The 18,165-nt window shown below is 40.0% G+C and overlaps 1 protein-coding gene across 1 annotated transcript; it reads left to right on the plus strand.

Annotated features, from left to right (window-relative positions):
- Positions 1-15,965: 15,965 nt before the first annotated feature.
- On the plus strand, positions 15,966-16,907 carry LOC114212840 (olfactory receptor 1J4-like). Its single transcript, XM_028107854.1, has one exon. It carries the CDS (start codon positions 15,966-15,968, stop codon positions 16,905-16,907), a length of 942 nt encoding a protein of 313 aa, XP_027963655.1.
- Positions 16,908-18,165: the final 1,258 nt, after the last annotated feature.

The following is an 18,165-nucleotide window of genomic DNA, read 5'->3' on the forward strand; positions in this document are numbered from 1 at the left end:
TGCGCCAGAGCTCCCAGGTATGGAAGCGGGGAAACCGGCTGCAGAGACGGAGCTGAGGCGCGGGCTCTCAGCTCCGGGTTGCCATAAACTGTGATCGGCGGCCCAGTCGGGCCACTGCTCCTCCAGCAGGGACCCAAAAAGCGGCAGAGCCGGGGAGACCCCCCTTCCTCCCCCGGGAGGAGCAGCGCGGGAGCACACCGCAGGGATCTGCTGGGTTTGGAGACTCCACACGGGGTCGGGTGCCAGAGATAGAAACTCTCGGTCACAGGCCGGGTGAGCACGGAGTGCGGCCGGAGACCGGGGAGACGGGAGTAACTGCTTTGCTCTGGGGGCACACTGAGGAGCGGGACCACGAGTTCTCAGCTCCTCTGGGCGGAGATTGGGAGGCCACCATTTTTGCCCTGGTCCTCCAAAGCTGTACCGAGAGCTTGCAGGGAACAAAAGCTCCCGAGAGCAAACCCGAGCAGATTGCGTAGCCCGGACCGACAGGGGCGGGGCAATTCCGCCTCCAGCAAAGACATTTGGGAACCACGGCAACAGGCCCCTCCCCCAGAAGATCAGCATGAACAGCCAGCCAAGACCAAGTTTACCGATCAATGAGAACGGCAGAACTCCAGCGCTAGGGGAATACTGCACATAGAATTCATGGCTTTTTTACCATGATTCATTAGTCTTTCAAAGTTAATTTTTAAACTTTTTTTTAATTTTTCTTTTTCCCTTTTTCAACCAACATCTTATCAATCCCTTTTTAAAAAATTTTTTTTTTATTTTTCATTTTTAGAGTCATATTCTATCCCTTCATAGTAGTTACCCTTATTTTTGGCAGATATATATATATATATAAAGTTGTTCTCTCTTTAAAATTTTGAGATACATTTTCTTCTAACAGATGAAAATATACCCTAAATCTCTAGTGTATGGCTTTGTTCTAGTCTCCTGCCTGATCACATTCTCTCCCTCCCGCTTTTTTTTTTCTTTCTTTCTTTCCTTTTTTTAAATCCTCTTCTTTCTTTTTTCAAACATCTTCTTATCAATTCCTTTTTTAAAATTTTTTATAATTTTCATCTTTACAGTCATATTCCATCCCTTCATTGTATCAACCCTTATTTTGTACATATATGTCTTTCTTTCTTTAAAATTTTAGGAGGCACTTTCTTCTAACACACTAAAATACACACCAAATCTAGTGTGTGACACTGATCTATGCACCAGCCTGATCATATTTGATCATATTCTGTTCTTTTTTTTGTTGTTCTGTTTTTGTTTGTTTTTATCTTATTTTTTCTCTTTCTTTTTTCTTTCTTTCCCTTTCTTTTCCCCTGGTTTCAGGTCTTTTCTGATTTGATTAGAGTATATTTTCTGGGGATGTTGTTAATCTGTTAGCATTTTGTTCTCTCATTCATCTATTCTCCTCTGGACAAAAATGACAAGACGAAAAAAATCACCTCAACAAAAAGAGCAAGAGGTAGTACCGTCTGCCAGGGACCTACTCAATACGGATATTAGTGCGATGTCGGACCTAGAGTTCAGAATCATGACTTTAAAGATACTAGCTGGGCTTGAAGAAGCGTGGAAGTTATTAGAGAAACCCTTTCTGGAGAAATAAAAGAACTAAAATCTAACCAAGTCTAAATCAAAAAGGCTATTGATGAGGTGCAATAAAAAATGGGGGCACTAACTGCTAGGATAAATGAGGCAGAAGAGAGAATCAGCGATATAGAAGACCAAATGATGGAAAATAAAGAGGCTGAGAAAAAGAGAGAGAAACAACTACAGGATCACGAGGGCAGAATTCGAGGGATAAGCGATACGATAAGATGAAACAACATTAGAATAATTGGGATCCCAGAAGAAGAAGAAAGAGAGAGGGGCAGAAGGTATATTGGAGCAAATAATAGCAGAGAACTTCCCTAATGTGGGGAAGGAAACAGGCATCAAAATCCAGGAGGCACAGAGAACCCCTCTCAAAATCAATAAAAATAGGTCAACACCCTGACATCTAAGAGTAAAACTTACAAGTCTCAGAGACAAAGAGAAAATCCTGAAAGCAGCTCTGGAGAAGAGATATGTAACCTACAATGGTAGAAACATTAGATTGGCAACAGACCTATCCACAGAGACCTGGCAGGCCGGAAAGGACTGGCATGATACCTTCAGAGCACTAAACGAGAAAAATATGCACCCAAGAATACTATATCCAGCTAGGCTGTCATTGAAAATAGAAGGAGAGATAAAAATCTTCCAGGACAAAAACAAACTAAAGGAATTTGTAAACACGAAACCAGCTCTACAAGAAATATTGAAAGGGGTCCTCTAAGCAAAGAGAGAGCCTAAAAGAGACATGGACCAGAAAGGAATACAGACAATATAGAGTAACAGTCACCTTACAGGCAATACAATGGCACTAAATTCATATCTTTCAATAGTGACCCTGAATGTAAATGGGCTAAATGCCCCAATCAAAAGACACAGGCTATCAGATTGGATTAAAAAACAAGACCCATCGATATGCTGTCTGCAAGAGACTCATTTTAGACCCAAAGACACCCCCACATTGAAAGTGAGGGGGTGGAAAACCATTTACCATACTAATGGACACCAAAAGAAAGCTGGGGTGGCAATCCTTCTATCAGACAAATTAGATTTTAAAACAAAGACTGTAATAAGAGATGAGGAAGGACAGTATATCCTACTTAAAGGGTCTATCCAACAAGAAGATCTAACAATTGTAAATATCTATGCCCCTAACATGGGAGCAGCCAATCATATAAGGCAATTAATAACAAAAGCGAAGAAACACATTGAAAAAAATACAATAATACTGGGGGACTTTAACGCCCCCCTGACAGAAATGGACAGATCATCTAAGCAAAAGATCAACAAGGAAATAAAGACTTTAAATGACACACTGGACCAAATGGCCTTCACAGACATATTCAGAACATTCCATCCCAAAGCAACGGAATACACATTCTTCTCTAGTGCCCATGGAACATTCTCCAGAATTGATCACATCCTAGATCACAAATCAGGTCTCAACTGGTACCAAAAGATTGGGGTTATTCCCTGCATATTTTCAGACCACAATGCTTTGAAACTAGAACTCAATCACAAGAGGAAAGTCGGAAAGAACTCAAATACATGGAGGCTAAAGAGCATCCTATTAAAGAATGAATGGGTCAACCAGGAAATTAAAGAAGAATTAAAAAAATTCATGGAAACCAATGAAAATGAAAACACAACTGTTCAAAATCTTTGGGATACAGCAAAGGCAGTCCTGAGAGGAAAGTATATAGCAATACAAGCCTTTCTCAAGAAACAAGAAAGGTCTCAAATACACAACCTAACTCTACACCTAAAAGAGCTAGAGAAAGAACAGCAAATAAAGCCTAAACCCAGCAGGAGAAGAGAAATAAAGATCAGAGCAGAAATCAATGAACTAGAAACCAAAAGAACAGTAGAACAGACCAACAAAACTAGGAGCTGGTTCTTTGAAAGAATTAACAAGATTGATAAACCCCTGGCCAGACTTATCAAAAAGAAAAGTGAAAGGACCCAAATCCACAAAATCATGAATGAAAGAGGAGAGATCACAACCAACACCAAAGAAATACAAACAATTCTAAGAACATATTATGAGCAACTCTATGCCAGCAAATTAGATAACCTGGAAGAAAGGGGTGCATTCCTAGAGATGTATCAACTACCAAAATTGAACCAGGAAGAAACAGAAAACCTGAAGAGACCTATAACCACTAAGGAAATTGAAGCAGTCATCAAAAATCTCCCAAAAACAAAAGCCCAGGGCCAGATGGCTTCCCAGGGGAATTCTACCAAACATTTAAAGAAGAATTAATACCTATTCTCCTGAAACTGTTCCAAAAAATAGAAACGGAAGGAAAACTTACAAACTCATTTTATGAGGCCAGCATTACCTTGATCCCCAAACCAGACAAAGACCCCATCAAAAAGGAGAATTACAGACCAATAACCTTGATGAACATGGATGCAAAAATTCTCACCAAAATGCTAGCCAATAGGATCCAACAGTACATTAAAAGGATTATTCACCACGACCAAGTGGGATTTATCCCTGGGCTGCAAGGCTGGTTCAACATCCGCAAATCAATCAACGTGATACAATACATTAACAAAAGAAAGAACAAGAATCATATGATCCTCTCAATAGATGCAGAAAAAGCATTTGACAAAGTACAGCATCCTTTCTTGATCAAAACTCTTCAGAGTAGAGGGATAGAGGGTACCTACCTCAATATCATAAAAGCCATCTATAAAAAACTTACAGTGAATATCATTCTCAATGGGGAAAAACTGAGAGCTTTCCCTCTAAGGTCAGGAACGCGGCAGGGATGTCCACTCTCACCACTGCTATTCAACATAGTATTAGAAGTCCTAGCCACAGCAATCAGACAACAAAAAGAAATCAAAGGCATCCGAATCGGCAAGGAGGAAGTCAAACTCTCACTCTTTGCAGATGATATGATACTGTATGTGGAAAACCCAAAAGACTCCACCCCAAAACTGCTAGAACTCATACAGGAATTCAGTCAAGTAGCAGGATATAAAATCAATGCACAGAAATCAGTGGCATTCCTATACACCAACAACAAGGCAGAAGAGAGAGAAATTAAGGAGTCGATCCCATTTACAATTGCACCCAAAACCATAAGATACCTAGGAATAAATCTAACCAAAGAGGCAAAGGATCTCTACTCAAAAAACTATAAAATATTCATGAAAAAAATTGAGGAAGACACAAAGAAAGGGAAAAACGTTCCATGCTCATGGATTGGAAGAACAAACATTGTGAAGTTGTCAATGCTACCTAGAGCAATCTACACATTCAATGCAATCCCCATCAAAATACCATCCACTTTTTTCAAAGAAATGGAACAAATCATCCTAAAATTTGTATGGAACCAGAAAAGACCCCAAATAGCCAGAGGAATGTTGAAAAAGAAAAGCAAAGCTGGCGGTATCACAATTCCGGACTTCCAGCTCTATCACAAAGCTGTCATCATCAAGACAGTATGGTACTGGCACAAAAACAGACACATAGATCAATGGAACAGAATCGAGAGCCCAGAAATGGACCCTCAACTCTATGGTCAACTCATCTTTGACAAAGCAGGAAAGAATGTCCAATGGCAAAAAGACAGTCTCTTCAACAAATGGTGTTGGGAAAATTGGACAGCCACATGCAGAAGAATGAAACTGGACCATTTCCTTATACCACACACAAAAATAGACTCCAAATGGTTGAAAGACCTAGATGTGAAACAGGAGCCCATCAAAATCCTAAAGGAGAACACAGGCAGCAACCTCTTCGACCTCAGCCACAGCAACTTCTTCCTAGAAACATCGCCGAAGGCAAGAGAAGGAAGGGCAAAAATGAACAATTGGGATTTCATCAAGATAAAAAGCTTTTGCACAGCTAAAGAAACAGTCAACAAAACCAAAAGACAACCGAGAGAATGGGAGAAAATATTTGCAAATGACATATCAGATAAAGGGCTAGTATCCGAAATGTATAAAGAACTTATCAAACTCAACACCCAAAGAATAAATAATCTAATCAAGAAACGGGCAGAAGACAGAGCAGACATTTTTCCAAAGAAGACATCCAAATGGCCAACAGACACATGAAAAAGTGCTCAACATCGCTCGGCATCAGGGAAATCCAAATCAAAACCTCAATGAGATACCACCTCACACCCGTCAGAATGGCTAAAATTAACAAGTCAGGGAACGACAGATGTTGGCGGGGATGTGGAGAAAGGGGAACCCTCCTACACAGTTGGTGGGAATGCGAGCTGGTGCAACCACTCTGGAAAACAGTATGGCGGTTCCTCAAACAGTTGAAAATAGAGCTACCATAGGATCCAGCAATTGCACTACTGGGTATTTACCCCAAAGATACAAATGTAGGGATCCGAAGGGGTACGTGCACCCCGATGTTTATAGCAGCAATGTCCACAATAGCCAAACTGTGGAAAGAGCCAAGATGTCCATCGACAGATGAATGAATAAAGAAGAAGTGGTATATATACAGAATGGAATATTATGCAGTCATTAAAAGGAATGAGATCTTGCCATTTGCAACGAAGTGGATGGAACTGGAGGGTGTTATGCTGAGTGAATAAGTCAATCAGAGAAAGACATGTATCATATGACCTCACTGATATGAGGAATTCTTAATCTCAGGAAACAAACTGAGGGTTGCTGGACTGGTGGGGTGTGGGAGGGAGAGGGTGGCTGGGTGATAGACATTAGAGAGGGTATGTGCTATGGTGAGTGCTGTGAATTGTGCAAGACTGTTGAATCACAGATCTGTACCTCTGAAACAAATAATGCAATATATGTTAAGAAAAAAAAAAGATAGCAGGAGGGGAAGAATGAAGGGGGGGAAATCGGAAGTGGAGATGAACCATGAGAGATGATGGACTCTGAAAAACAAACTGAGGGTTCTAGAGGGGAGGGGGGTAGGGGGATGGGTTAGCCTGGTGATGGGTATTAAAGAGGGCCCGTTCTGCGTGGAGCACTGGGTATTATGCACAAAGAATGAATCACGGAATACTACATTAAAAACTAATGATGTAATGTATGGTGATTAACATAACAATAAAAAAGTAAAAAAATTAAAACATATAAATTGTAAAAAACATTTTAATTTTGAAAAGAATTGAATGCACTGTGATGAACTGAACCTTTTATTAAGAGCATCTTTAAATAGTCCCTAAAATTCAGAATAATGTTATCAGTCAAATCTAGAAGGAGAAAAAAATCCATCCTTTCTCCATTCCACTGTAATATTGTCTTTGTTATGGATCAAGTGACTGAATATAAGTTATCTTGACTCTTTTTTCTTCTTGAATTTCCATTTGATTTTTAGATTTTGCTTGACAATTACAAAACAAAACTATTAATGCTTTATTTATAATGCTATTGAAAACATAAAACAGCTTAGAACTGACATTTTAAAAATATTGAATCTCTAATCTGGGACCATATGTATATATCTTCAATTACTTTTGTCTTCTTATTTTCTTTCAACACATTTTGTAGTTTTAAGATAGAGGACTTACACGTCTTTCATTCACCTTTTCCCTAGATATTTTATATTTGTGTGCAATTTAAAAATGTAATAATTTAAATTTCATATTCAATTTCTTCTACAATATAGAAACATAGTTGACTTTTCTAAGTCAAAGTCAATATATAACTGTACTGAATTCACTATTCTTATAATCTGTATATTGTGGGCTGCCTGGGGGTCTCAGTCGTTAACCGTCTGCCTTCAGCTCAGGTCATGATCCCAGGGTCCTGGGATTGAGCCCCACATCAGGCTCCCTGCTCCGTGGGAGGCCTGCTTCTCCCTCTCCCACTCCCCCTGTTTGTGTTCCCTCTCTCGCTGTGTCTCTCTCTGTCAAATAATAAATAAAATCTTTAAAAAAATAAAAAAATAATAATTTGTATATTGTTTTGGATATTTTAGGTAAGCCACAAAATTATCAGTGAATAGTAATTGAAGTCTACCCTCTTAATATTTATACTCTCTAACTCATTGTACTGGTTAAAGCTTCTGGTATAATCTTTTCTTTTCGCAACTTTATATAATAAAATTCAGCTTAATGATTTTTTTTTATTTTTTTTTAAAGATTTTATTTATTTATTCATGAGAGACAGAGGGAGAGAGAGAGAGAGAAGGGGAGGGAGAAGCAGGCTCCCAAGGAGCAGGGAGCCGGATGCGGGACTCGATCCCAGGACCCTGGGATCATGACCTGAGCCGAAGGCAGACGCTTAACCATCTGAGCCACACAGGCGCCCTCAGCTCAATGATTTTTAATAAATTTAATGAGTTGTAACCTAGATGAAACTGATTAATTCCCAGAAACATACAACCTACAAAGATTGAATGATAAAAGAAATAGAAACTTTGAAGAGACCAATAACAAGGAGATTGAGGGGCACCTGGGTGGCTCAGTCAGTTAAGTGTCTACCTTTGGCTCGAGTCATGATCCCAGGGTCCTGGGATCTAGCCCGTTGGGCTCTCTACTCAGAAGGGAGTCTGCTTCTCCCTCTTCCTCTGCCTGCTGCTCCCCCTGCTTGTGCTCTCTCTCTCTATGCCTGTCAAATAAATAAATAAAATCTTTTAAAAAAATAAGGAGATTGAATCAGTGATCATAAACCTCCCAGTAAAGAAGAGCCCAGGACTAGATGGTCTCACTGGTGAATTCTATCAAATATTTAAAGAAAAATTAGCACCAACTCTTCTTAAAATCTTCCAAAAATTAAGAGGGAACACTTCAAAACTCATTTTAGGAGGCCAGCATTACCCTGGTACCAAAGCCAGCCAAAACCACTGCATGAAAAGAAATCTAAAAGCCAGTATCTTCTGCACAGTGAAGGAAACAATCAACAAAACTAAAAGGCAACCCACAGAATGGGAGGAGGTATTTACAAATGACATATCTGATAAAGGGTTAGTATCCAAAATATATAAACAACTTATACAACTCAACACCCCCAAACAAATAACCAATTAAAAAATGGGCAGAAGACATGAACCAACATTTCTCTAAAGAAGACATCCAGATGGCCAGTAGGCACGTGAAAAGATACACATCACTCACCCTCAGGAAAATGCAAATCAAAACTACAATGAGATATCATCCTACACCTGTCAGAATGACTAATATCAAAAACACAAGAAACAAGGGTTAAGGATATGGAGATAAAGGGACCCTCATGCACTATAGGTGGGAATGCAAATGGGGTCCAGCCACTGTGGAAAGCAGTATGGAGGTTCCTTAAAAAGTTTAAAATAGAACTACCCTATGATCCAGTAATCACACTACTCGGTATCTACCCCCCCCAAAAAAAAACACTAATTCAAAGGGATACAAGCATGCCTATGTTTAAAGCAGCATTATTTATAATAGCCAAATTATAGAAAGAGCCCGTGTCCATTGATAGATAAATAGATAAAGAAGAGGTCATACACACACACACACACACACACACACACACACACACACACACACACACTGGAATATTATTCAGCCATAGAAAGAATGAAATCTTGCCATTTGCAATGTCATGGGTGGAGCTAGAGAGTATAATGCTAAGGAAATAAATCAATCAGAGAAAGACAAATACCATATGATTTCACTCATATGTGGAATTTAAGAAACAAAACAAATGAGCAAAGGAAAAAAAAGAGAGAGAGAGAGAAACCAAGAAAAAGAGTCTTAACTATAGAGAACAAACTGATGGTTATCAGATGGGAGGTGGGTGGGGAATGGCTGAAATGTGTGATGAGGATTAAGGAGCACACTTGTCGTGACGAGCACTGGGTGATGTATAGAATTGTTGAATCACTATATCATATACCTGAAACTACTATAATACTGTATATTAACTATACTGGAATTAAAATAAAAAATAAAGACAATATCTTGATGAACATAGATGCAAAAATCCTGAACAAAATCCCAAATTCAACAGCTCATTAAAAGGATCATACGCCATGTCCAAGTGGGATTTATCCCTGGGATGCAAAGATGGTTCAATATATGCAAATCAATTAATGCAATATACCACATTAACAGAATAGAGAAGAAAAACCACAAATTATTTCAATTGTTGTAGGAAAAACATTTGGCAAAATTCAACATCCTTTCATGATAAAAACGCTCAACAAACTAGGAATAGAAGGAATTCACTTCAACATAACTATATGTTGGCTAATTGAACATAAAAAATAAAATTTAATTTAAAAAATAAAGTTTTTAAAAATTAATTAGTTAATTTATTTGAGAGAGAGAACAAGTGGGGGGAAGGGGCAGATGGAGAGGGAGGAGCAGACTCCCTGCTGAGCAAGGAAACCCAATGTGGGGCTCAATCCCAGGACTCCAGGATCAGGACCTAAGCGGAAGGCAGATGCTTAACCAACTGAGCCACCCAGGCGCCCCTCAACATAATAAAGTTTATATATAAGCCCACAGCTAATATCATACTTAACAGTGAAAAGCTGAAAGATTTTCTTCTAAGATCACTAACAAGACAGGAATGCCCATTCTGGCCACTGCTATTTAACATAGTACTAGAAGACCTAGTCAGAGCAATTAGAGGTGATGTTTGTAACTATAGAGGTGTGTTAGTTAACTCAAAGGAGAACAAAGTGGGAGGTATTTCACTCCCTGATTTAAAAACTAACTGTAAAGCAACAATCATCAAGAAAGTGTAGCACTGGCATAATGATAGACATATAGAACAATGCAACAGAATTGAGGGACCAGAAATAAATCTCAAAGGGAACAAACCTTACTTTTGTGATCAACTGGTTTCTGAAATGGGTGTAAAGGCAGTTCAAGGCAATTCAATGGGGGAGGGATGATCTTTCCAACAAATGGAGCTAAAGAAATCAGATATCTTCAATGCAAAACCTTCAACTTAGATCCTTACTTCATACCACACACAAAAGATAACTCAAAATGGGTCATATACCAAATTATTAAGAACTATAAGGCATTTAGAAAAAAATAGGAGAAAATATGTGTTTCCTTGGGTTAGGCAAAGATTGCTTAGATGATCCATAAAAGAAAAAATAAGAAATTGGATTTCATCAAAGTTCAAAACTTCTGCTCCAAGAGAGACACCATTAAGAAAATGAAAAGAAAGATACAGATTATGAGAAAATATTTGAAAATTATATGTATTTATATAAGGGTCTAGTCTCCACCTGGAATAGATAGAAAACTCCATACACAAATATCCCATGCTGTAACACATGTGCTGTCAAGACAGGAAGAAGAGCAGTGCATATACAGTGAGACATGGCCATCAGAGAACAGGTTTTGAGTAAATAAAGAGTTCACCTGGCTTCCATGCTGTACAGGGTACAAGACAGCTCTAGGCCAACTCCTCCCTGCCTTCTCCTCAAATTTACCCTCCTCCTTGGCCCTGGCATCCTGGTACTGCTGGTACTCAGACACCAGGTCATTCATGCTGCTCTTGGCCTCGGTGAGCTCCATTTCATCCATGCCCTCACCTGTGTACCAGTGCAGGAAGGCCTTGCACCTGAACATGACCATGAACTGCTCCGAAACAGGCATTTGAACAGCTCCTGGATGGTGGTGCTGCTGCCCATGAAGGTGGCAGACATTTTTGGCTCCTGGGACTGAATGTCACAGACAGCTACTTGCACATTGTTGGGATCCACATTCACTCTTTTCCATGTGGACATCTAGTTTCTTTCTTTTTTTAAATTTTTTTTAAAGATTTTATTTATTTGACAGAGAAAGACACAGCGAGAGAGGGAACACAAGCAGGGGGAGTGGGAGAGGGAGAAACAGGCTTCCCACGGAGCAGGGAGCCCAATGTGGGCCTTGATCCCAGGACCCTGGGATCATGACCTGAGCCGAAGGCAGACGCTTAATGACTGAGCCACCCAGGTGCCCCGGATATCCAGTTTCTCAACACCATTTATTGAAGACTATCCTTTACTCATTGTGTATACACTTGGTTCCCTTGTTAAGACTTAGCTGATGGCCTATGCATGGTTTTATCTCTGGGTTCTATATTCTGTTCCATGGTCTATACATTTTCATGCCAATAATATATTGCATTGATTACTAAGATCTGTATTATAGTTTGAAGTCCAAAAGTGTGATGCCTTGGGGTGCCTGGGTGTCTCAGTTGGTTAAGTGTCTGCCTTCAGCTCAGGTCATGATCCCACAGTCCTGGGATCAAGGCCCCTGTTGGGCTCCCTGTGAGTAGGGAGGCTGCTTCTCCCTCTCCTCCCTGCTCGTGGTCTTTCTTGCTGTCTCTGTCTCTCTCAAATAAATAAATAAAATCATTTTTAAAAAAGGTGTGATGCCTCTTTGTTCAATTTTTTCAAGATTGCTTTGGCTTTTGTGGGTCTTTTGTGGTTCTCTAAGAATGGAAAGAATGGTGGTAGTGAAATATGTACTCTAATACAGTTTGGGGGGTCAGTGGTGGGGGAGTCTACAAGGCGAGTACTACTCTATCTGGGCCTTTCTATGATCTATGTAGAGACAGATTCCATTGCTGGGTTCTTCAGGTGAAGGGTGTTCATGGCCTCTCCAGTTTCTCATGACCAGGCAGAGGGGAGGCCAACATGTCACTGACATTAGGGACACTTTCTCCTGGGACCCTTGTGGTTCAGCCCCTTTTGGCCCCTGCACGAGATCCATCTCAAGAGGGAGGCAAGAAATTGGGCAATTAGTTCTGTTGACTTCTTCTCTAACCAGAAGCTTGGGGTTGTGTTCCTCTGGGTCTTTGTCTTACTGGTAATTGTGAATCTTCCTGCTCATTGTTCGAGTGCTTGTGAACAGGCACGGAAGGTGCTAAAGACCCTCAGGCCTTGGAAGCATAAGAGAGGAATATTCAGGTAGCAGCCTGGACCAGCAAGAACTGCCATAGATCAGAGCAAGGTGGGGAACCATCACTAGACCTAGATCCGTGCATTTATGTGAGGACTAGGAGACAGTGTATTTACGTTGCTTGTTTTTAGAGGCTGACTTGCACACTGACCTCTATGATGCCGTTAGCCACATGTGGCCATAAAATTAAAATTAATTAAAGTTAATTGAAATAAAAATTTTAGTTCCTTAGTTGCAGTAGCTCTATTTCAAGTCCTCAGTAGTCACGTGGGGCTAGTGCTGCTATAGGTGGACAGTGTAGATATAGAGCATTTCCATCACTGTAGAAAATCCTATTGTATAGTGCTGATAATAGATCATGGAAAGCTAGAAATCTCCGCCAATGCATATACGTGTGCTTGTGTGTGTTTGTGTGGGTGTGTGTATGTTGCTTCTTTTTAGGTTAATTGTATGTTGTGTTAGACTACATGTGATTCTTACTGTGTGTAGTGAGGTTTTGTGTGTGTGGTTTGTGAGTTGCCCAGATGACTGGATGTGGTGTTTGCATGATTTTTAAACAGCTTTCCTGAGGTGTAATTGATAGAAAAAAACTACAAAATTAATGTATGCAATTTAATGAGTTTGGACATATGCATATACATTTGAAGCTATCACCACAATCAAGGTACATATCCATCAACTCCAAAAATTTCCTTGTGTCCCTGTTTTTTCCTGGATAAAAACACTTAAAATGAGATCTACTTTTTAAATGAATTTTTAAGTGCACAACAAAGTACTGTGGACTACAGGCACTATGCTGTAGGGCAGGCCTCTAGAACTAATTCATTTAAGTACTGAAACTGTATCATTTGAATAACAGCTATACCTTTTCCCCTCCTCCCCCTGGTAGCTACTACTTATTCTGTTTCTATGAGTTTGACTCTTTTAGATACCTCATAAAAGTGGAATCATATAATATTTGTCCTTCTGGAAGTGGCTTATTTCACTTAGCATAATGTGCTCCAGTTTCATCCATGTTGTCACAAACGGAAGGATTTCCTTCTTTTCTAAGGCAGAATAATATTCTGTTGTATGTATATACCACATTTTCTTTACCCACTCTTCTGTTGATGGACATTTGGGTTGTTCCCAAAACTTCACTATTGTGAATAGTACAGCAATGAGCATGGCAGTGCTTTTGATATCCCTTTGAGATCTTTATTTCAATCCTTTCTAAAGGTATATACCCAGAAGTGGGATGCAAGATCATGTGGTAGTTCTATTTTCAATATTTTGGGGAAACTCCATACTGTTTTCCATAGCAGCTGACCACTTTATATTCCCACCAACAGCATTAGAAGGGTTCCTTCTGCATGTTTTTTTTTTTAAGTTTTGTGTGACAAAATGTTTCATTTTAAAGATGAATGTAAGTTCTATAGTTTCAACTGGAGATGAGTACAGATAAGAGAGGGCCAAAGTACAGCACCTTGGTTTCTGTGTTACTCTGCATGTCTGTTTTTGTGTGTGTGATGTGTATGCACTTGACTGGGGGAAAGAGCCCTGCAGCCTGACTCCTCTCTTGTCTCAGCTATAGACATAACTGGAAGCTCCAAGGAAAGTCCTCTTTATGCAAAGTTGATGGAAATTTGTCCATGTGGTTTGAAGGCTACTGAACTTCTCCGGGGCCCCCAATTTTCTTCATGATTCCAGGGTCTTGGGATCAAGTCCCACATTGGGCTCCCTGCTCAGCAGGGAGCCGGCTTCTCCCTCTCCTTCTGCCTGCCACTCCCCCTGCTTGTGCTCTCTCTTTCTCTCTGTGTCAAATAAAGAAATAAAATATTTAAAAAAAAAAGATTTGTAAAAAGATTTATTTATTTATTTTGGAGAGACAGACAGAGAGAGAGAATGAATGCAAGCTGGGGGAGAGGCAGAGGGAGAGGGAGAGAGGATCCCAAGCACACTCCTTGCTGAGCTCAGAGCGTGACACAGGGCTCCATCCCAGGACCCTGATATCATGACTTGAGCTGAAACCAAGAGTCGGATGCTTAACTGAGTGTGCCATCCAGGTGCTCCAAAGATTTTATTTTTAAGTAATGTATATACCACCCTTACCAGCATAGGGCTTGAACTCAAAACCCTGAGATCAAGAGTGGCATGTTCCACTGACTGAGCCAGCCAGGCACCCCTTGAGACAGTAATTTATTAACTCTTATTGATATATTTTCTAACTTAAAACATTTTTATTGTGGTGAAATATATAACATAAAATTTGACATTTAAGTAATTTTTAAGTGTACAGTTCCATGACATTAAGTACATTCACACCATCACCACCATCTACTTCCAGAACTTTTATTATCTTCCCAAGCTGAAACTGTATACATTGAACAATAACTTCTCATTTCCCTTCCCTCTAACTGCTGGCCACCACCATTCTACTTTTTGTATCTATGAATTTGACTATTCTAGGATCTCATGTAAGTGGAATCATACAGTATTTATGATTTGGTGACTGGCTTATTTTACTCAGCATAATGTCTTCAAGGTTCATCCACATTGTAGCATGTGTCAGGATTTCCTTCTTTCCATTCCACTGTATGTATATACCACATTTTGTTTATCCATTCATTTGTCAAAGGACACAGGTTTTTTCCATCTTTTGGTTGTTATGAATAATGCTGCTTTTAACATGGGTGTAAAAATATCTGTTTAAGAACCTGATTTCAATTATCTGGATATATACCCAGAAGTGGAACTTCTGGGTTATATGGTAACTCTATGTTTAATTTTTTGAGGAACTGCCATAGTGTTTTTCATTGTGACTGCACCATTTTACATTCCCACCAGGGATGCACAAGTGTTCCAATTTCTTCACATCCTCACCAACACTTGTTTCCTTCCTTCCTTCCTTCCTTCCTTCCTTCCTTCCTTCCTTCCTTCCTTCCTTCTCTTTTTTTTGGGTAATAGTCATTCTAATGGTGTGAAGGGAGTTTATGTTTGAGGACTTATTCTGTACATGTAATGTTTCTTTAATCTTCTCAGTGCTATAAGTGGCAAGCATGCATATGTGTGTGAGAAAGACAGGCAGGCAGGCAGGCAGACAGAGAGGGCAAGCAACAATCAGGATAAGCAAGAACCAGACACAAGCTCATAAGCAGTCTGGCTGCAGAGGCATGCTCTTCATCAGGACTGTGAGGTTGTTCACTGGAATGTGGACTCCCCAGAGGAAGCAACTATGTCTTATCTATGAATTTCTCCCTAGTGCCTACCACAGTGTCTCTATACATGTAAAAAAACAACACCAAAAAAGAATGAGCTGTTCCTGATTCCCACTGAAGAGTTTGAGGTCACATTCTTTCTCCAAGTGACTGTGTTGGGGTACAAACAAATCTCATTGCATCCCTCCCACCAGACTGGATGAGTGCAAGGCAATCCTTGTCTGCACGCTGACATAGTCACTTGGAGAAATATGTGACCACACAGTAATTGCTATGCTTAGTATTTCTAAGTGCCTGATGTTTCCCATTTCTATTTATTCCCCCAGGAGAGAAAAGCAGCATGAGTCTGGAGAACCAGAGCAGCGTGTCCCAGTTCCTCCTCCTGGGGCTCCCGATCCAGCCAGAGCAGCAGGGCGTGTTCTTCACCCTGTTCCTGGGCGTGTACCTGACCACGGTGCTGGGGAACCTGCTCATCATCCTGCTCATCAGGCTGGACTCTCGCCTCCACACCCCCATGTACTTCTTCCTCAGCCACTTGGCCTTCACTGACGTTTCCTTTTCATCTGTCACTGTCCCAGAGATGCTGAGGAATATGCAGACTAAGCACTTACACATTTCCTATCCAGGATGTATTTCACAGATGTATTTTTATATACTCTTTGGTTGTGTTGATAATCTCCTTCTTGCAGTGATGGCATATGACAGGTATGTGGCCATTTGTCACCCTCTACACTACACCACCATCATGAAGGAGGATCTGTGTGTGTTGCTGGTGGCTGGATCCTGGATTCTCTCCTGTGGCAGTGCCCTCTTGCACACCCTCCTCCTGACTCAGGTGTCTTTCTGTGATGACAACATCATTCCCCACTTTTTCTGTAGCCTCCCCATCCTGCTCAAGCTGTCCTGCTCCAATACCTCTCTTAATGAGCTGGTCATATTTACTGCAGGGGCTGCGGTTGTCATTTTTCCATTGAGTGGTATCCTGTTCTCTTATGGCCGCATTGGGGCCTCTATTCTGAAGGTTCCCTCTACCAAAGGTATCTGCAAAGCCCTGTCCACCTGTGGCTCCCACCTTTCTGTGGTTTCTCTATTCTATGGAACAATTATGGCACTGTACTTTTCCTCCTCATCAAGCAACTCTAATGACAAAGATATGATTGCCTCACTGATGTATACAGTGGTCACCCCTGTGTTGAACCCCTTCATCTACAGCCTAAAGAACAGAGACATGAAATTGGCTCTGGGGATTCTTTTCAGAAACAATATCCTTTTCACCAAGTGAGAATCACCTAATTGTGTTATTTCACCCACTGACCTTGTCAGAGATGCTTTCTTGAAAAATTGTGTGTTCACTACCATGTCTCCTGCATCCTCCCAGCTGCCCTTTAAATGGGCAGTTATGTTATAGGACCTGACCCATTTCAATTTGGTCATCCCTAGCTTTTAATTATAACCCACAGTTTCTATCTATTGAAGTAAATGAGATATAAATCAGCTCCTTATTTCCTGTTTCTTGTCCATTATTTTTCAAAGCTACAAATATTCAGTAAAGTTTCTAATGTTAAGTTTTAGAAAGTCCAGAATGCCTACCTTCTTAATGCAGTAGCTAGATAATAAAGTGTTTTTGATGGCTTGCTAAAACTTAAATAAACTTAAATTTGATTTTGCCTATGACAAGAAATTAATAGGGGAGCACAGCAGAGTCCATCAAGTTATCTAATTTCTCCATTCTGGGAAGATTGTAATCTGCTTTAAGTTGGATTTTTGTAGTGAGAATAGCTTCTATCTGCCTGATTAATTTTAATTTGGGGAAATGAGTATTGTCTTGTTCCCAAACTGAGAATTTCTACCTCTAAGAAGGAAAAGATAAATACGTGAATTCATAACTCATGCACACAAAAATATTTACCATGACTATAAACTAGGCAATTTTCCAAGCTCTGCACATGCAAGTTAAAAAAGGAAAAGACCCCCAAACTGATCCCCATGTAGAGTTTACATTCCAGCATTCCTTTTTTTTTTAAAGATTATTTAGGCAACGTGATGCCCCCCACTTTGTTTTTCTTTTTCATCATTCTCTTGGTGATTTGGGGTCTTTTCTGGTTCCACACAAATTTCAGGATTGTTTGTTCCAGCTCTTTGAAAAATGCCAATGGTATTTTAATAGGGATGGCATTAAAAGTGTAAATTGCTCTCTGCAGGATAGACATTTTAACAATGTTTATTCTTTCAATCCATGAGCATGGAATGTTTTTCCATCTTTTTGTGTCTTCCTCAATTTCTTTCATAAGTGTTCTGTAGTTTCTAGAGTATAGATCCTTTACCTCTTTGGTTAGGTTTATTCCTAGGTATCTTACAGTTTTTGTTGCTATTGTGAATGGAATTGATTCCTTAATTTCTCTTTCTACAGTTACAATGTTAGTGTATAGAAAAGCAACTGATTTCTGTGCATTGATTTTATATCCTGCCACATTGCTGAACTGCTGTATGAGTTCTAGTAATTTGGGGGTAGAGTCTTTTGGGTTTTCCACATCAAGTCT

This window comes from Eumetopias jubatus, unplaced genomic scaffold, assembly GCF_037043125.1.
Source record: "Eumetopias jubatus isolate StellerSeaLion01/CBP00866 unplaced genomic scaffold, mEumJub1_p1.0 scaffold_15, whole genome shotgun sequence".
NCBI lineage: Eukaryota > Metazoa > Chordata > Mammalia > Carnivora > Otariidae > Eumetopias > Eumetopias jubatus.